This window comes from Gymnodraco acuticeps, unplaced genomic scaffold, assembly GCF_902827175.1.
Source record: "Gymnodraco acuticeps unplaced genomic scaffold, fGymAcu1.1, whole genome shotgun sequence".
NCBI lineage: Eukaryota > Metazoa > Chordata > Actinopteri > Perciformes > Bathydraconidae > Gymnodraco > Gymnodraco acuticeps.
The window spans coordinates 55868-77663 of record NW_022991964.1 but is presented as its reverse complement, the minus strand read 5'-3'; the positions used below and the strand labels follow the sequence as shown (position 1 = coordinate 77663).

General features: G+C 42.3%; 1 protein-coding gene across 1 annotated transcript; it reads right to left on the bottom strand.

The window, feature by feature from the left end:
* Nucleotides 1-1187: 1187 nt before the first annotated feature.
* LOC117536045 (protein sprouty homolog 3) lies at nt 1188-19002 on the bottom strand. Its single transcript, XM_034200769.1, has 2 exons — nt 18226-19002; nt 1188-5443 (listed from the first exon to the last, which is right to left on the bottom strand). Exon 2 carries the CDS (start codon nt 5386-5388, stop codon nt 4474-4476), a length of 915 nt encoding a protein of 304 aa, XP_034056660.1. The 5' UTR covers nt 5389-5443; nt 18226-19002; the 3' UTR covers nt 1188-4473.
* Between the last annotated feature and the right edge of the window lie 2794 nt (nt 19003-21796).

Genomic DNA, 21796 nt, shown 5'->3' with positions numbered 1-21796 from the left:
CAGTTTGAGGGTGTCTTGTACCCCACAATGCACTGCTAGCGCCACACTGTGTGTATCCATAGCACATTCAAAACATGTCTTTATAAAGAGGTTATGATTGGACAATTGTCACGGTAAATATTTTAAAGCTAATTTGAACACAGATGAAACATCGGTTGTTAAAAAAAGGTGAAGTTTCCTCTGTAAACACATCCAGTTCAGACAGAAAACAATCCGGGTAGAAATAAAAGTTCCTCTAGTCGTCTCCCAAGCACCAAGATCCGAAGTCATCCCACCTCATATAGTGGCGACCATGTGTGTGTTTGTGTGTGTGTGCGGCCATGACATTAGAAAAAAACATAATATTCAAAGTTTTCTGTTCACGTTTTTGTTCCCAAGCACCACAAAAATAAAGAAGTGTTTGTTACCAACACAATCTGCACATGGCTGCTTTTGGAGTGTCATTCATAAAACATGCAGGTGAGAAATGGCTCCCATGACGAGCTGACCTCTGCAGTTTCGAAAATGGGAGAAAACTGTTTTCAAATCAGCATTAATGTGGACGTAATGCCAACCTGGTGTCATAGATCAAGATGTTTGGTTTGCCAATAATTTGAAAAAATAGTAATACAAATAGGCGCTTTCACACCGCAGTACTTTTCCCACAAAGGTTCAACAGAACTTAGTTCATGAGAACTCTTTAGTTCTCATGAACTAAGTACAGATCGCGTTCACACCGGAATAAATCCCTGGGGGAGGATTAGGCAAATGAAGCCGCTGACGTCACTTCTTCTTCTTCTGCTTTGGGTTTACTGGCAGGCCGCAAACCACTTCACGGCGTATACTGCCGCCCAAAGTCCCCGGCCGGAAGTCCCCGGAGTTGGGGAGTCCCAGCAGCTTCTACTGAAGCCTTCCCAGTAAATCGCCAGAACGCCGACACCTCCTCATCTCCACCGCTCCCATGTTTTATTTTGTGTTGCCATAAGTTAGTCTCTCTGCGTTTCTGCGCTGGGCTAATGCTAATGCTAATAATGCTAATGCGAGGATAATAAAATGGCGGCTTCACAACACTTTTTGGGAGTATTACGGGGCGTGGTTTGCAATCCGCCCAGCCAATCAGAAATAGGAACCTTTTTCTCCCACGAAAGTCCCTGCTCTCTAGCAGGGACGGAAAAGGGGTGAAAAGGTTCTCATGAACTCATTTTAGTTCCGGATTTTTTTGGTGTGAACGCGACATTTCGGAACTATCGGAACTAAAGTGGGAAAAGTACTGCGGTGTGAACGCGCCAGTGGAGAAAGTTGCAACATTTAAAAATAATAAAAGCCAAAGTAAAACTGAGTGTGTCCTCCACAGTTAGCCAACCTGTCCATCAAAGTGAATCCAGTGGGAACAGAAACATGGGGGGGGGGGGGGGGGACGGACATGTCTTACCACAGTTAATGAAGTCATGCTTATTGTTCTACTCACTTTCTTATAATGTTAGACCAATGAGAAATAGTCATTTTTGAGAATTTTTATAATTTAGGTGGCCATAGTGTGACTGGTCATTTTAGCTGGCCAGGATAAGGAACAGAGATCAGAGCTTTTGTTTCAAATAGGTTAAAACCAAGCCATTATACTGAGCTATACTATGTGGCATGTGGTAATAAAATGATGCTATAGTTTTTGTTTGCTGTCAGGGTCACCCATAAAGTCCATGAATTGATCACGAGTGGACAGTAAATAAGTAAATCTTCAATAAAATGGAAAAAACAGCCATAATAATATCAATCTCATAGAAACAAAATATAGCAGAATAAAAATAGTTATACAGTTAATAGCCCATATTTACATATAAAAATATAGCAAAGTAACATTTAACAAATCGGGTTGTTCTCTGCATAGGTGACACACCCTGACTCACACACACACTCACACACACACACACACACACACACACACACACACACACACACACACAGAGAAAAGCCCATATACATCCAAACTCACACACACGCTTAAAAACATGTATGTGCACACACGCATACACCTGCCGCTGTGTGTTGTTTTTATCAGCTTGTCCTTCCTAGAAGAGCCATGCACTGATGTCGCATTTACACTTTACATTACATTTAAACTGTGTACCTGAAGTGCTGAAGAAGAAGCGACAATTTCAACCTAAAAAATATCATTTTTACCGAGCATGCATGGTCTCCGTCTGTCTTACTGGAGACGTCAACATCCTCTTTTCGTTCCCTTTATCCAACCTCTTTCTCCTTCCTGCCAGCCTCCCCCTCTCCCCATCAGCTGTCCATCTGCCAAACACCACAACTCCACTCATCCTGTCCCCTCACTTCACTCCCCTCCCACGCTCCATTCTTCTCCGGCCCATTAAGAGCTATCATGAAGCTAATTGCCTGTTTGATCAACTCTCCATGGACCAGGAACTGGAGGCTTTTAGCCCTCAGAGCGTAAGAGGAGAGACGGACGAGGCAGGAGGGATGTGAGGGTGTGTGGGGGAAATACGCCTCTTATCAGCTGGCTATAGCTGGTTGGGATAGGTTGTAATTGTATTTATTTTTATGTTGTATCGTTTTAAAAGCTCCTTATCATGTTATTTCTGCTATCGGCATATTAGTTGGAGCAACAGATTTTTCTTAGGTCTTAGTGGCTTAGAAGTCTTAGAACACCCAACACTTTCATACGCTAGTTTGTAATGCTTAAAAGCTAAGCTAATCTTACTTAAGCACACTTTTTTACTCCTTACTCAGCCTTTTATCTGGATCGTTTGGCAAAAATTCAACATTCATTACCTGAAACTAAGAAACAAAGTGTTGCAGTTAGCATAAAATGAGCCCTTTATATCTTCATGTGGTCTGGGTCGGCCGCCATGTTTCTTCAGTAGCTCAGAACGAAAAATCTATACTTGGTTTTACATTTCCTGAAGGCAACCGTAGTTCTCCCACACTCGTTTAAATGGTTAATATATAGGGTATTCTGTTTGTTGCAACCTGCAACCTCTCTAGATCCTAAATCCTACACACTGTTCTTTAGAGAAGTGTTCTGAATATGGCCCCTGAATTAAAATATTGACAATCCTGAGAACACCTTTGGTTTAGATGAGAGTTTTAAAAAATCCTCTGGAAACGGAACATTGGTTTAGAGTACAAATAAAGTTGTCCCTTTGCAAACATTACTCTTGCATTGGAAATGATTTACTGTATGTCCATGATGGCAGGATTGGTGTTGTGTCGTTGTGAATCGAGGAACTAAATCTTCTGTTTTCCCACCGTAAAATCATTCTGGATTAAGGTAACTGACGGCCTGAATTACAACAAGACACACAGATGGTTCTGAGAAAAGAGGATTTGGTTCTAGGATTGGAGGAAAGTGGATTAAATGGCCGTGGAGGAGAGAGGGATGGGGGGTGGGGGGGCAGTGACGGAGGTCGGTCAGAGGAGGGAGGTTGGCGACAGACTGACTTTGTGCAGAAACCCGACCAGACCCTCAGAGCTCCACTGAAGCAGCGCTGCTAAAAATAAGACAAGGGAGGCTTCTTCTGCTGACAAAACAACATACACACAGCTTCTACATACACAGGCTGTTGTACTGTAGGAGGACACACACTCAAACACACACAAACACACACTCGCGCTGCCTAGTGACAATGAATGCACCCTCCCTCCGGTTAAATAATCCCCTTTCAGCTCTTGGCTGCCGGGGTAAACATTGTCCATCTACCTCACAGTGCTTTTCCTTTACAAATAAGCTTAATAGCATTGAAATACTCTCAGTTCGTACAGTGCATGGTCCCTTTTTGGTGTCTAACTGTTGTTACAAGTGTCTTTGTTCTCACTTTATGCCTCGGTGCTTTGCTAAGAGTCCCAGTAAGATATGCACTGCGGCACAACATTTATTTATTCAACCTTTTGTGGAGTTTTCTGACAGTCATTGTGTTCTAAGTCCTCAATCTCCCATGCTTCTTCTGACTCTCTTTTCTGGAGGACAGAAACTCTGTTGGCATTGACCATACACGTCGCCGCAGGCGTCTTTCCTTCCTGATTTGGTCCATTGCCTGCCTCTGTGCGTTCTCTTTGCAGAGGGTGGGGAGGAAGGAGGTTCAACAATAAATAAATAGATTTTAATGTCCCGATTAAACCACAGAATGTGGAGATTTCTGTCAGGAAGTCTTGGTTAAGGCTGAAGGGCTGTCCAGCAAAGCCCAACACCTATCTCTTCTTCGGGTTTTTTTGTTTTTAGGCTTGACGTCTCCAACATGAACAGGCACAGTAAAGCTTTGGTCCCTCCTGAGCTGGAGATGAAGTAAATCAAGGTACATTAGGTGAAGACTTTGCGGTTAGTTGATTGGTTAGTTGGTTGGTTGGCTTGCCGTAGGTAGGTGGGTCACGATGGCATTGTCGTCACAATGTCAGCTGTGGCATTGTTGATTGGCGACAGCGTTGCTTTGGCGACGGCTTAGGGGAAATAGATTTACAAGGAAACATCCAGGCCTGTCATAACGGCTTTTCTAGGGCCTTGCTGCGGAGCGAGGGGTGACCGGGGTTAGGGTTAGAGGCGGAGATCTTGCGGCACACGGTGTTGGTGTTGCTGCACCTACAGCCGGGGCGGGTGCTGCGGTCATGGGCACACTGGCACAGGGCAAGGCACAGCCGGGCAGGGGGGTAGCAGCAGAGGCAGGGCAGGCATAGCGCTAACAGCCCCATGGTGCTCCAGCGGGAACAAGCGTGAGCTGGAGCGCAGGAGCAAGGCCGGTCGGCGCAGTTATCCTCGTCGTCCTGGGCGGAGCAGTGGTAGAAGAGGCCTTTAACGCAGCACAGGCAGGTCCCGTACTCCACCGCGCTTTCAGCCGAGCACAGGCAGCGCTGCCCGCAGGCCCAACAGGAGGGCAGGCGGCGGGGCGCGCAGCACTCTCTGCACTTACAGCGACTGCACCGCTCACAGATGAACAAGTGAAGGCCCAGCTCAGCCTCGTCCTCCGTCAGGCCTTTACCGAAGGAAACATCGGCTTTGAGTTCTCCTTTGGGCTGAGATCGGACCACCGAAGCGAGGCCAGAGTGAGACGGTGTCAAACCTGCCAGGAGCCGCTGGTCTGAGTTGGCACTGGTCCGAGACATGGAAGAGCTTATGGTACTGGAACGACTTAAGTGGGCGAAGTGAGCGTGCTGCTGCTGACTTTGGCTGCGGGGCAGGGCCTGGTTGAAGGAAGGCTGGGGGTAGTGGGGGTAAACTCCATGAGTGTAGCGTTCTTCATGGGCATAGAAAAAGCCAGACCCGGTTGCCGGTTCCAACGCCACGGGCCTCTCCACATAGTCATTGTTGGCCCTTATGGCACGTATCTGGTCGAGGGACAGAACCTGCTGGAGGTCCATGCTGTCCAGCTCCATCCTGAAGGAGTGGGGGGGGTCCATCCTGCAGGGGGGCTGGGGCACACTGCTCCCAACACTCACGGCACATCAGATAAACCTGCAGACAAACAACAAGGGAAGCGTGTTAGGGATTATGTATTTACCTTTAAATCAGAACCTTTTCACATACAGGTGTGTTCATTAGGCATCTATTCCCTCTACACATTACTTGATGCAAGAACCAATTTCGAGAACTGTTTTCCATGTGACATTTTCCTGCTTTAAACAGATATGCTGATGCATGGGAATTTATGTTTTTAACTAGAAAAAAATATATATAATTGGGGCTTTTGGAATCAGTTATTTTCACAATTTTCTGACATTTCCAAGACCAAACAATCCATTAATAGAGAAAAGTATTAGTTGCAGCCATACACCAAACAGGAACACTGAACACATAGAGGTTCAACCCTTTAAATGTTGTAGTCCAAACACCACAAATGGCCAACCTATTACTTTCCAAAAATCAGCAGCACATGAATAAAGATGTCTTTTGGCAGTCCAGCTTCCACACAACCACCAGCTACAGGCACACTGAGGTTCTCCGCTGCTCAGAAAAACGCTATTATTAGCCTGCCAGAACCAGAGAGATACGACCATGAGGTCCACACTGTAATTTAGCATCTGTTGAACACAGCTGCTGCTGACATGGAGGAAACCCACCTGCACACAGAGAGCCTCAGAAAGACCATAGAGGAACTGTAAAGTCACAGGATTAGGTCCTAACCAAATCCTCATAAATCAACAGATGTGTTGCTGGTGAACGAGTTCAGATTTCCTTTCCAGGTCTTATATGTATTTGTATCAATGCCATTCAAGATAACAGCAGCTATACAAAGTGCACTTTTGTCTTTGGTTAAAACTAATCAGCAGCCATGGTTTCATGTTGAGGACAATACAGGACATGCCTTAAAACATGGATTCCTCAATAGCTACCAAAATCTGCCTTAAAATCAAGAAATCTACTTTTTGGGTGAATTGTTTTCAATTAGAAAGTTTGCCTTGTTTGTTGAAAGATGAGATGCATTTTGTTGTGTTTTCAGAATAAATAAAACTCAACAAATCTGAAATCTCAAAGACATCTCGAAAACCTAAAGTGTCTGCATTGGTACTCTTCAAAGGCTAACGAGAACAAAGTTGGAAAAAATGTAGTTATGGTAAAAGCTAACTATTGCACTTAATGTCCCCCTATATGAAAATAATAGGTGGAATTACACATGATTTGCTTTCTGCGTGAGATTATATTTTAGTGCATTTTTTACTCATTTAAATGTTTGGTAGTGATTGCAACTAAATGCATGAAAGCTCAATCCAAACTGCTTAGGAGTGGAGTAAATGCATAAGCAAAAAACATTACATTTAATACAATTAAAAAAAGGGTCCACATCTAGTCAAGTAGGCAGCTGATTTGATTCCCTGCTCAGACATCAGATGAGCCCTGAATGAAAGAGAGAACTCTGGAGATAAAAAAATAATGATTTGGTATCTGTTGCTTTGGAAAAAATAATGTGTGTGTAATTTAAAATCATTACAAACTCCTCTCATGCAACATGCAAACATATTGTACACTCCTGCACACACACATCCATACAGGCTCATGTACACACAGTGCAGCCCTGCCAAGTGGCCGAGGGGGAGAGAGAGAGAGAGCTGGCTTTCTCCTCACATGGTGCCCGTCCTCTCGGAGAGTAATGAGGCCAAATGGAAATGCATTAAAAGCAGCTCAGATCATGAGATTAGATGGAGGAGGAGGTAAGAGGGAGCAGAGGCAAGTAACCATTTTAGGCCACTTGAATGCAGATACATTCATAATACGCTGTTAATGTATCAAAGACTTCCTGCCCAGACTAATGTTTCTCCTGCCAGACACTTTTAAATCTATATTGTTTAGTTCAAAGGTGGTCATCTCATATCAAAGCTGTGTCCAACATGTTTTCAACTTTCCGGATCCGAAAATTCTCAAGCAGAGATCGGCCAGGTGTGGATGTCTTTTAAAGTGGCCCTGTTATGCTCATTTTCGGGGGTCCTATGGAGTTCTTTGCAGACCATTTACATGCACAAAAACCTATATAACACACTATAATGTAGGAGAGGGAAAACCCTAACAAGCATAATAGGGCTGCTTTATTTGTGGCTGTTCTGAATAGCTATTAGCTATTTTGCCTTCACACATCAAACAAACTCGTTTTTTTCATAACTTTGCCTGAAGACAACTTTTAGCCAGTTTATGTTATCCCTTGCTTCCTGATAAGTTTGATTTGTTGTCCTGCAAATATGTATTGAGTAACCAACCTGAGTACTTTGCATGTGCAGCAGAGCAGATACTGAAACAAATACCTAAACGTGTCATCAACCCTATATCCAAAGATGTTTGTATATGTAACAAACCATTTAACAAATACAAACCAACAACAATTTAAAAAAATAACGATAGGATGCTTAAGAATCATGTTGTTTTCTTGCCCTGTTGTGTACAGCCAAACAGTTCAATAGAGAAAGTAGGAAAAGGACAAACAAGTGGCCTCAGGAAAGTGAAGTGCAGAAGCAATAAGAGAGGAGCAAACAGAAGGGATGGGGACGTGGATGAAACCCAAGAACGGCAATCCATCACTGGGAGGAAAGAGACGTGGTTAGTGAGCCGGACTGTAAAAACAAAACAAAAACTCTTCCTGTCCTCAAGGCTTTCCAAGGGGAGTTTAGGCACAAAGGTGCTCTACCCTCCAGCATGTCTCTGTGTTTATCTCTCAGAGCCCTCCTTCCAGAGGGCCAGCCACAGAGGAGCAGATAAGGAGGCTCAGGTTGGTTAGATGAGGGTGCATTTTCAAATTAGTCCGAGGAGAGAGGAGAAGTCCTGGTGACTAATCTCATCAGGCAGAGCGGTGTCTGCAGCCCGCGCATACTCTGCCCGTCTATCAGTCCATCTAATTGTTAAAAGAAAGAGGCCTTCCGTCCATTTACATGACCTCATTGTTACTTACTGGTTGAGCTGGTCCTTCCCAACAATACTGGAAGTCATGTCAAAAAGTTTGGGACTATGCAACTAAGGCAAGATGTAGTGGAGCATTCAAGTCAATTCAAGTCATTGAAACATCTATTTTGAAGGTCTAGTTCCACCTTGATATGTACTTAGCAAGGTTTTGTTTTGTGATAATTAAAGCGTCTAGCATGGGCTAAAAAAAGAACCCATTAAATGTTTCAGTGGGTCCGAATTAGGGGCAAATACACAAACTGTTTTACTTTCTTAAATTAACATGTACTGCATTCATGTGCTGTCAAAGTAATCTAAAAACTGTTTTGATATCAACATGTTTCAAATTTCTGAGCAAAAACATATGACACATCTTCTTTGTAGCGTCCATGTCTCCACATTGACATCATTGGCTAAATGTATTAATTTTCTTATTTTCTCCATTGTGTATTACTGTTAGTTAAATGACTGACCTCGACTGGTGTTGAGGACTGCTTCTCTGATCAAAAACAAAACTCTTTTGAGCTCCGCAAACTTGTAATCTGCACTTTTGATGTCAATATCTGACAATTCACAGACCAAATGATTAATAGATTAATTAAAGAAAATATAAATTTCAGATAAATCCATTCTTAAATTATAATTTTGCAGAGGGGAAACAGACATCCGTTCAAATAAATAGAATTGTTATGAATGTATAAGTTAGTAGTTTGATCAGTGTAATATTTGTACCACAATGTCAAGCAAACACATATAACATTAAAAAAATACTTAGTAATAAATAAAGTGATTGCCGGGGGGATAAATAAGATGTCTCAGTGGCCCTGACTTAAGCATTATCACATGACCTGAATCGGCTGCAGTGATTGGCTGCACTGAGGGCTCCAGTTGTTTTGGGAAGTGATGCTCAGTGTGGGGAGTGTCTGTTATCAATCCTCTGGCAACAACAGCTGGCATGAGAGTTGTGTGTGTGTGTGTGTGTGTGTGTGTGTGTGTGTGTGTGTGTGTGTGTGTGTGTGTGTGTGTGTGTGTGTGTGTGTGTGTGTGTGTGTGTGTGTGTGTGTGTGTGTGTGTGTGTGTGTGTGTGTGTGTGTGTGTGTGTGTGTGTCTTGGAGGATGCTGGGGGGTGAGGCAGGCAGAACCCTCTGCTCTCACATACGAGTAGAGTAGAGTTTTAGTTGTACGCCACATGTGTGTTTAATGTTCCTGTGTGGAGTTGTAAACCTGTCTATGGAGCAGATTTTCTATGATTGGGACCCTGTTTTGTTTGTCTCACATAGATGTGCATGATGCGATACACAATCCTACCATCGGTGTCACATTATTCCGCTGATCAACAGGTGGCGGTAACACGCACAGATATGCTGCAATGCGCCAACAAAGTCATGGGTAGAAGAAGTCTGCAGACAGAGTGAACATAGGTGTTTACAATGCTGTATTTTGCTTTTAAAGAAATCTACTCAGCAAATGTTTTATGATCAAGGATACTTTGTAAGACCTCGAGGATGGACTTCAAACAATGCATTTTGGGAAGAAAGACTGACATTTGTTTTATAAAACAAACTCCACAGGGTTCAATGTGTGTGTAACATCTTACAGTAAAGTGGTGAAGACTACAAAAGTTATTAATTCAGGAATTGAAACCTCCGCCAAGGAAGTTTGGTTTTCAGTTTGGTTTGTTTGTCTGTTTTGGGGGGATACAGCCTCAGGGCGGATACACAACATGTTTTCCGTAATGACCTTGCCAGGAATTCCTCAGATACTGCCTTTTCCTGAAAAACCTGAATGTACCATGATCACCAAAAGTTCCCTATCATCTTCTGGAAATAATAAGAACCTACACTTATTTTTAATATCATATTCGAAAACTAAGAAGGTGGATCTAAATCTGAACCAACATGGCGGACGGCCCAATGCATGTTACATTATGAGAGGATACATCTGCCTCAGAGGACAGAGAAAAGAAGATGGGAGAGGTACCGTTTGTAAGATAGTAAAGGTTTTAAAGGTATCTTTTTCTGTGATTAATTTCCAACACATTGCATCGTGTAAGCTGTAGAAATGAATGTGAGAGAAGCAGATCAAACTGAGAGAGAAACAGTCACAGGGTTGAGAGAGAGAGCTGGTGTTTCAAGAGGCCGTCAGTAACCTGAGGATGGACCTTTGTGCTGTGGGAGTATCAGTAATGACTGAGCCTCTGCCCACACGCACGCACGCACACATACACACACACATACACACACACACACACACACACACATACACACACACACACACACACACACACACACACTGCATACTCTGTGCTGCCCAATCTTCCTGCCAGTTTCAAAAGAGTCCTCTGTCTGAAGTGTTATATTATGCAATGCTGTTTGCATGAAAAACATTACACGTTAGAAATGGTCTTAATTTCACACAGCTGTATTATTAAGCTGCCGTCTAACTGCCTTGGATTTGAAACTCCTATATTAGCTTAAACTGGCAAACATACTTTGAGTTTCCCCAACAAAAAGCTTATGACTAACAACTGTTGGAGGTAAGATCTGATCCCTGTCCTGATTGAAATGTCAGAAGTAAACAGAAACCTCTTAGCGGTGCTGATCCTCGTCTCTGACTCTCTGACTTCCGCTGAGTCTGGACCGACCTGCCGATGGTCGATTGGGTTCTAATGGACGGAGCATCGCTGCGTCTCTCACCGGTGACATCATGGTTTCAGGCTATTTAAAACTGACTGCAGTGACCCTTCGCTTTGGAATGAGGAGGGGTTGCCCTCTCCTCTCCTTTCCTGTTGACGTCTCCTCTATCCTCCCTTCCTCTCATTTCTCACCCTTTCCTCACTCCCCCTCACATCACCTTCACTCCCTCCTGTCATCCCTTTCTTTGTCTGCTGTCCCAATCCTCGACTCCCTTTACGTTTCTGGCACTTCTCTGAATTAGTTTTATTTCTCTGTTAATCATACTCGTAGGATAACTTCTAAGAAATAAAACAGCTCACAATGACCCTCACAGACAATACAAAATATCCCAAGAACGAGTTTAAAGCAACACCCTTTGGAAAATGTACTTTTTATCTTGACTTAGAAGAATATAAGTTAGGTTGTTTTGCATTCAGAGAAATAAGAATAGCCAGCTGTGCAACAACTCCAGACAGGGGCTGCAGGATATTAGAGAAAGTGAGGCCATAAGGCAAAGTTCCCTCAGTGCAATACCACTGCCACGACTTGACCAAACACCACATGCTCTGTATGTTTTATAGTGCACTTATACACTATATATATTATACTACATATTCTGTAAACTCTATCTGACATGATGGTCGAAATGCAGTTTTCCCAGTGCCATGATATTACTGTCGCAAACAGCCACATAAAGGAATTGACTCTAAAGAATATCTGTACTTTAGCACAATATATTGTTTCTGCATCAACAATGTAATGTCTGCATGTACGTTAGTCACCTCACCGGATGTGCAGAGTCCTCAAGCACGTCATGCTACAACTGTTTTCCTGCTTGAAAACACATTTCCTTTGACACATTTACAGTTGTAGAAGATACATTCCTCTGATTTAAAGCTTCTTGGATACACAGTGTGTTGCTAGTGAGGGTAATTCAGGATCTGCATGCACAGCCAATCTCAATAATGAATCCGTTTATCAGACGACTGAAGCAGACCCTGTCTTTGCCCACAACCTGATCGTTTCTTGCAAAAAGATATGCAACTTGGTTGTATGGAAATATGTTGGCTTCAGGAAGGATGATGTTGACCAAAATTGGTGATCGCCATCTGGTGAACATTTCATTATTTGTTCATGTTTTTCATCTCCCCGGGCGCTGTTCAAAATGGCAGCCCACTGCTCCTAACACTAGGATGGGTCAAATGCAGAGAAAGAATTTCCCCACGGGGATTAATAAAGTATATCAAATCATGTTGCATAGAACATTTTCTTTTCTGCAATTTATCGGTAGTGAGAAATATTGTGGTAGACTTGCTATGCACGTTATTCGTTGTCTGAAACAGGACTAGAATGTTTTTCTACTATGTAAGATATAGAAAAACCTTTCCAGATAAACAATTGTCATTCAAACAAATGCTGAGCATGATTTACACTGTCGACATCCTCACTATATTAGCTGTTAGCTCTGTTATTTAGCCAAGCAGAACTGTGCTGCTAACAGCTAACGTTAACATTGATATCATCAGGGATCGCTACAGGAAAGCATTCTCCCTGTTACATATTTGAACCGGAAAATCGTCTCCTCATCAGACTTCGGTTTGGGCGTTCATGACTTTAATTTGTCAAAGATTATTTTACTTGTTGGTATTTTCAAACAGGCTTGTAGTCTCATGGGCTTTTATGAAGATTGGTAGTGCATAATTATAATGATATTCATTCAATTCAAAGGACATCAGCATTCAGCATTGCAAGAATCCAGGAATGAAACATTCTGCGGTTTAGGAGCACGTCATTCATTTGATGTAGACTTTCTCAGGACCTTTCTGAAGAACACATTTAAGAACCATTTTTAGCTTCAAAAGGTCATAACATTTGACGACAGTACTGCAAGGTTTTCTGGGTATGTATGACTGTATGTGAGGCCGGTCAGGCACTAAGACCCAGGGGCCTTCCTCCTGATGCCCTCCGGGAGCACAGCAGGATTGAATGACAATAAACTGGATGAGATACCGGATGTGCCGAATCTGACCCCAACGGAAAGACTGAAATAGACACTGCAGACCAGCAAGTCCAGGCAGGGGGAGAGGGGGGAGGGAACGAGAGGAGATGAAGGAAAAGAGGAAGAATGAGTGAGGGATGGTGATACTAATAATGATAAAAAGAAAGGGATGGAGCCAGATGTAGAGCCAGAGATAAGGAAAGTCCAAACAAGAGAAGGAAAGCGTGAGAGAGTAATGGAGGAAGTGGATGTGGAGATGATTTGATGAAAGGTTCACCCAGGTTGTACTCCAGATCCCAACAAGCTAAATACAAAACATAATGATGAGACATTAGACTCATGTTTGCCGAAATGTAATCCTGATGTTCCTGCAATAATTGGTGGGGAATGATATGCTCATAGAAAACTGCTTTATTTCATGTTTCGGTTGACCTAAATGGCTTTAGCTGTTTTGCTTCAAGATCTTTGCAGTGATTGTTATTCCATAACATTGAGATGTCAATATCTAAGAAGCGGAAACGCTGACCATTATCTTGTCAGAATTTCTTAATCACAAGCAGTTGTTGCTTCTCTGTATAAGTGACTTGTCTGAACCGCATATTAAAAGGTCTCTAGGTGTTTCAACGAGCTTGTGCTCTTCTGTCAAGTTTAACTTTGTTTACTGTTAGGTATTTGGTCTCATAAACTTTGTTAAAATGTAAGTTTTCCCTCAGGTAAAAACGTACTTAAAGTTCTCAAACATCAGTTGCTTTTGTTACTGAATCTGGACTGGTACGGTGTATACTTCCACAAGGTTTATGCAACACCATGTTCTGTGTAAAGGGAACAGTGGTATATCTGTAATCAGATAACAAGTGAGAAGAAGCAGGTAGAAGTCCACAGTACCAGCCAAATAGAGGCAAGTGAACATGTTCAGAGCCTTATACACTGAACAAAAATATAAACGCAACACTTTTGTTTTTGCTCCCATTTTTCATGAGATGAACTCAAAGATCTAAAACATTTTCTATATACACAAAATAACCATTTCTCTCAAATATTGTTCACAAATCTGAAAAAATCTGTGATAGTGAGCTCTTCTCCTTTGCCGAGATAATCCATCCCACCTCACAGGTGTGGCATATCAAGATGCTGATTAGACAGCATGATTATTGCACAGGTGTGCCTTAGGCTGGCCACAATAAAAGGCCACTCTGAAACGTGCAGTTTTGCTTTATTGGGGGGGTCCGAAAACCAGTCAGTATCTGGTGTGAGGGGTAGGGTTAGGGTTAGGGTAATGTTGTGAATCGAGTGGCCCATGGTAGTGGTGGGGTTATGGTATGGGCAGGCGTGTGTTATGGACGACGAACACAGGCCACTCGATTCACAACATTACCCTAACCCTAACCCTCACACCAGATACTGACTGGTTTTCGGACCCCCCCAGACCCCCCCAATAAAGCAAAACTGCACGTTTCAGAGTGGCCTTTTATTGTGGCCAGCCTAAGGCACACCTGATATGATATGCCACACCTGTGAGGTGGGATGGATTATCTCGGCAAAGGAGAAGTGCTCACTATCACAGATTTTTTCAGGTTTGTGAACAATATTTGAGAGAAATGGTTATTTTGTGTATGTAGAAAATGTTTTAGATCTTTGAGTTCATCTCATGAAAAATGGGAGCAAAAACAAAAGTGTTGCATTTATATTTTTGTTCAATGTAAATACATTTGAATTATATTGTATTTTCCCGATAATGAATTTATAGTTGATCAACTCTTGGCCCTTCTGGCCCTTGGTGTAGACCAATGGCGCTTTTCCACTGCAGCACGTAGCACGGTTTAAAAAGCTGGGTCGGCTTTTTTTTGCTTTTCCACTAGGGCTCGTTCCGGCTCAGGGCTGCTTTTTCACCTTTTTTCTGGCCCTCCAAAATCGAGGTTCTTACCGGGCCAACAACCGGGCTGAATATGCTAAACTAGTGACATAACACTCTCGACTGCTGAATGGTCAGAGAGAATCGCTGGCAAGGGGGCAACTACAACAAAATGAACATATTTGACCGTGATTTAATTGTAATACACTTTTCAAAATGATGCCGAAGTAACAACATACTGATACCGGTCTGCAGACAGACGGCAGGCGAAAAACCTTTTAAAATGTGTGTTTGCTGAATGGAGATCGGCTAAGCTAACGTTGTATATGCTCCGACCGTCCACACTCACAACAACGGCCTACAGACATAAATAAACCAGCGACTGTATTCGCCATGACACAGACAGTCTGTGGTTTGTACTTGTTTCACTTTTGTCTAGTTTCTGAACAGATATGAGGAGCTGTGAGCTCTGAGTGCTAACAGCTAACGGCGGATGTTTTGGTTTTGTGGTTCGTATTGAAGATGATGCCACGGCAGTTTTACGCAGCGTCGCTCCGCCCGCCGAACAGTCGATCGCCCCGCCTACGCTGCGTTACTATAGTCACTACCCCTGTTACTAAACTGTAATGGAAACACTACATAAAGTGAGCCTGGCCTACCAAGGCCTAACCATACCGTACTAAGCCGTGCGAGGCCCTGCAGTGGAAAAGCGCCACAATTATCCTCTGATGGATCCCTAAAAAAGCAGTGATTCCCATAGTTCTGACACCTCTATGTTGAGTTAAAATGGAGTATTTACACTTAATCCCTGAAGCACCCAAATAGCAGAAGCCTGCAGTTTCCTTTATCACAGTCACAATATTCCTCTCATTTTGTTCAAGAAGACAATAAAACATCAACGGCTATCAAAGGAGTCCATGAGTCTTCAGAAGAGCCTGATTTACCTTCTGTTGTTTCTCAGTTGTTGTTTGATTTGATTTGAGTAATTGCTGTCAACTGCTGTCTCTGGACTTCCATCATTCCTTGAATATCGAAGCTTCTTCTACACTAGTTTGTTGATTTAGTGCTCCAGATATTGTTTTGAAGCGTTTTTTTTATCTTAACTTGGAGTATTATTAAGTCATATTGCTTTTGATCTATGGACACATGGCTTCAACTTGCAGCAATCTGATGTTGGGAGTCAAGTCAGATTGTATAGAAGTCTATGAGAAAATGACCATACTTCTTACTTGATATATAAATGATCCATATGAGTTCATGATCTCAATCATCAGTTTTATGCCCGATTATGTTCCCATTAAAATGGCTTAAGGGCAAGCTTGATTGACAGGTGGCTATCAAATCTTTGTACAATGCGGGTGTTTTCATTCCGCTTCTCTCACCCTTTCACGTCAATTTAGTGAATTAACTTTAGAGACCTAAAATGTCTTGGTGTTTGGTAGCACTTCGCTCCAGCCTCTCTCTTTCCCTGCGGTTCCCAAAAACTAAGATGATATACAAATTGCCAAACTCAAGTCTTCATTAAGGTAGTCTGCAAACCACTATGACGTCACTGTGACTACGCCCACTTCTTATACACACACTTGGGGCTGATCCTGCAGAATGTTCTCGCTCAATATTTATTTACTCAAAGTGTTGTGAACTTTTTGTACAGCAGCAAAGTCTGCTTCAAAAGGCAAATGCTAAAGCTTGGATATAACAAAGCAGAACTACTTTATTTCTCCAAATGTAAATGATTGATACTCTAAAGAAGACGTGTTATATGTCCACTTCACTTGCTGTATTTCCTCTCTTTTATTTTTCGCAAAGTGTTGATCTCTTTTCTCTCACTCCACAAGTTTGTGGTTGTGTAGTGCATTAGTCCATGCATTAGCTCTGCTGTAGCATAAAAGTCCCTCCACCTCCACACACCCCCCCTTTCTCTCTCCATCTATCCACCCATCTATTTCATCATTCGTTCATCTATCCGCCTTATTCCTCCGCTCCACACATACTGTCGCCATCCCTCCATCCATCCATCTATCCATCTATCTATCTATCTATCCATCCATCCATCTATCTATCTATCCATCTATCTATCTATCTATCATCCATCCATCTATCTATCTATCTATCTATCTATCTATCCATCCATCTATCCATCCATCCATCCATCGCTGGTCAATCCTTCCTCTAATCATACCACTCCTCTCATCCACACCCCCCCCCCCCATCAGTTCGTCCCATCATTTTCTCCTCCACCCGCCCCTCCAGTCCCACCCCAGCGGAGATGGGTATTGACATTCTGCATCCGACCTTGAGGACAATCAATCCCAACCTCACATGTCCCAATCACACACACACACACACACACACACACACACACACACACACACACACTGCTAAAACACAGCTAGACCAGTTAACATGCAGTCAAACAATTGATTAATATGCAGATTAAACATCAGAAATACACTCTCTCACGCCTTTCATTGATAAAAAAGTCGGCTAAAAGTCGGCTAACTTTCTGGTGAGGAAAAACACAAACTGAATGTAACTGTTCACACTATTAAAGTTTCAACATGATTTATTCACCGTCACTTATATGAAATTGAAAGCTTGGACCAATGTGTCCACCAGAGGCAAAACAGATTAGAGTTTACATGATCACGACTCAGAAACCCATCCTTCCTCGACTATTTCCCCACCCACCAAGACAAGAGGTGGAAACAGGGCAGAGAAAGAAATGCATGTGATTGTGATTTAAATCTTTCTATAAAAGCAGTATAATGTAACACAAATCAAACAGTGAAGGGAAACCAGATAATCAGGATGCACCCTTTTTGAGGTGAAACCAGTCTGTTTAAAGGGGAAATATAACGTTGCTTTTTAATCTACAAATATTGTGAGTCTGTTTGCATCGCAGTTTGATCTGACAAGTGAAGAAAGTAACCAAAACGTTATCCCTTTCTCGAGACTCTGAAAACTGGTTGAATGTGCATGCGGCCACATTTCTTAGCAATGCTTTCATAAAAATAGGACATGACTTGTGTTTGTTTGTTGCAAAAATGTATGAACATCCTGTCCACCTGTCCACCAAGTATTCAGAGCCAAATAGAGAGCCATACTTCACCAACATTTACCACACAAAATCTCTGAAGTATTTCTGCAGGAAAATGTTTAGACTGTTGCCTAAACATTAAGCACAACATGATAGATACCCAGCACTTTTACAAAGCTACTCCAACCTTTTCAATAATTCGTATTTCAAGAAAAAATCCCTATGGAAGTTTTTCATCCCAAGGTCACACAGATCATTAATAGTTCAACAGCAGATCGGATGGCGACAGGATGAATTTATGATTACCTCTGATTGGTGGGAGATCCATTCTGCGGCGTGCTGGAGCCTCCTGGGTGAGCGTGAGCGTGAGTGACAAATAAATACTCCTATAATATCCCTTCAAATCACTTATAGTATATCAGTTAACTTGTCCTTAATGGACTCAAGTCGTATTCTTACTTTATGTTACTGCAGGAGGTTACTTTGCTAGAACACTTATATCAAATCCACCTACAGCACTTTTTAAAGATTACTGTAGCGCTGTTTTTTAAGAAGGGCTGGGACGATGCTCTTTCTCAGCGTGACGCGCCCTCCTCCTCCTCCTCCTTCTCCTCTTCTTCTTCTTCCCGTAGTTCTTCCAGGGGCGCTCTGATCCCGGTACTTCCTCCTGTAGTACCTCCTCCTACACCTCCCGAAAAAAGCAACCAGTCCCTCTATGCACGCTGCATGGAAGAGGAACCACTCTCTCTGTCCGAGTTGTAAGGACATTCAAGTTTTAAGAGATGCTCGCGGTGCAGGGGTCCTGAAGAAAGCATGCACACTTCCTGCCGGTTGAGAGAGAGGAACAGTATCTCCATGCAGAGCAGAAGGAGCAAGGGAAATTCTTGCAGGATATTTGTGGATGTGAGAAGATGATGAATAGGAAACTGCAGTTGGAGCTTCTGAAGTCAGAGATTTAACGAAAGCAATCTTCACTTTTTTGTTTCTGCTCAAAAATGTTTATTTTCCCGTCCTGCTAGTTTCCTCTCCTCTCCCCGAGAGATGAATGACTGAGAGCTGGATGCACTTTCTCTGTCTCCCTCTCTCTCTGTCTCTCTCTCTCTGTCTCTCTCTCTCTGTCTCTCTCTCACACACTCACACACACATCACCCCTCCTCTTTCTCTCTCTCTGCCCCCTTCCTCTCCCATCACTGAATTCAATTGAGTTCTGCTTTATGAACATGACAGGGCAGAAGCAAGCGTGTTCCTGAAATGTCGACATAGTATTTACAAACATTATACTGTCATATTCTAAAATGATTAGTTTTTTATTAGTTTTCAGATTAAACTGGTCCAATGTAATGAAATCTATATAGATAATGACATCTTAACGAAACAGGAAGGTTTAGTGTGGTGAGGGTGCTCTGGTCTAGATTACATATCTGTTGGACTTCACAGGTCCAGATTTAATCCAGTTTATTGATATCAGCTCAACAATTGTTATCTTTTGTTCACTCTCTACCAGGTACTGATCCCGGGTCAGTGTGACCTGGTAATAACAGAAAGCCACACAGAAATACATTTGCTCAACCAGCCACATTTATAAGCTGCGAACTTCCAGATAGCATGCTAGCAAGCTCAGTCGCTAACTCAATGAATGAAAAATAATCAGTGTCCAAAATCAAATCAAATCAAGTTTTATTTATATAGCACATTTTTAAAACGATTTTTGGTCGAGCCAAAGTGCTGTATACATGCAATAAAAACACTTTACTATAATAGCAAACAGAAGACAGCAAAAATAAAAAATCACACAGGGAAATGCCAGGAGTCGTCACAAAAATCACCCCTTGTGATCTACTTTGTGCGCTGTAATGTTGCCCTATTTTTGTCTTTTCTTATTTTTAAAATGTTCTTTCAGATATTTCTTATTGTAATCTTGTTGCATTCTCTCTACACAGTGTTGTACACATAATGATGTTAATGTCAATAGGCGATTTTTCCAAAAGTATCAACGCTATTTCCATATATCTGTATATTCTCATAACCAAGTTTTGCACCAAAGCCAAAGATGGCTAACGTTACTAGAGACCGATACAAAGAGTGCAGGTTTAACAGTTTTACCAGTTTTTTCATATTCTGGGCATCCATGGTTTTCTGTTAGTTAGTAGAGGTGAAATGCTGCCCCCTAAGGAGCAGGTGCTTCTTGCTGCACAGAGCGGCTTCAAACCTCGGTCAACATGTTTGAGCAGCGCGAAAAGAGAAAAGGGAGGAGACTCTCATTCATTCATTTGTTCCATCAGGACAAGTGACATCAATATGCTGCACGACTGTAATATGACCCTCTTCCTGTGTGTGTGTGTGTGTGTGTGTGTGTGTGTGTGTGTGTGTGTGTGTGTGTGTGTGTGTGTGTGTGTGTGTGTGTGTGTGTGTGTGTGTGTGTGTGTGTGTGTGTGTGTGTGTGTGTGTGTGCTTTTGTCTCTTTCTGTCTGTGCTCTTACTCAGCAACTTGCAACCATCCGGACTAAAGCAAGACACACCAGTGTAGGCGTACAAGTGTACACACACACACACACACACACACACACACACACACACACACACACACACACACACACACTAAAGTAACCGGACACTGGTCCCTAATGGGGGTGGGGGAGCTCTGTTTCCTGTTGAGGAAAATATCTGAGATGAAACAAACTGCTGATAGAGACACACTGAGGGAGACAAAGAAAATGTGATTATCAAACAAATGTATCTGTTTTCTTTGTGTTAAATATACATTTGACAAGAGACCACTATTCATCTGAATGTATTCACCATGTTTCCTGTCTGTATGATTTCATGTATTAAAAGCTAACACAAAATGTAAAAACGATTTGAAGATGCCTTTCCCAACCAGTGCAACTTATCCTTGTTCAACTGAAAGATAACTTACTAAAAGTCATTATTTTATAAAAAATGTATGAAGGTCCAGCAACAACAGCAGTGCACAATCAATTTCTGTAAATGTAATTTAAATCTAAATAACACATTAAAGTCTAAATTGTGAATTTAAACATTTCAATATTTTTTTTGTTTTGTTGAAAAAGCATGTTTTTCAGACCTGTGTGTGGAGTTCATTCAATCAAATCACTATTGCACAATTGATTGATTTCCAAACCTTCATTACATATTTAAGAGCTTATATTGCTAGGCCTTTTATATTATTAGAGTATTTATTAATCTACTGTATGTGTGTTCGGTTTGTTTTAATAAAAATGTGTTGTAGTGACAGAAAACTGCTACTTTCTCTATATGATTAAACTCACTGGGTATCCATGCAAAAAAAAAAGCTCTAGAAATGGAGACCCAGATAGATAGTGCTTACATTGTTGCATACAACCAGGCACAATTAAGTAAAAGCAGCTAAATGTAGAGAGAGAGAGACGGGTTGATGTTCTGGGTCAGGCAGGGATCAATGTCAAATGGCCTGGTTAACAGCATACAGCTGACAAAGTCATTCATTTCTGCCGGCGCTCCACTCTGGACGCTCTCTTCCGGTGTGTGTGTGTGTGTGTGTGTGTGTGTGTGTGTGTGTGTGTGTGTGTGTGTGTGTGTGTGTGTGTGTGTGTGTGTGTGTGTGTGTGTGTGTGTGTGTGTGTGTGTGTGTGTGTGTCATTGTGCTGCAATAGCAAATGCCTGCTGGTTGGGAGGAGGCGTCCCACCCAAGAAGCACATGGGTGTCAACTTACACAACACATTACAATATGTCTCTCACGTGAGCAACACTATGCGTATACACACACACACACACACACACACACACACACACACACACACACACACACACACACACACCTTTCACAGGATGTTTTTATCTGAAGACTGGTCCAAAATGAATTTCTCCTCCCTTCAT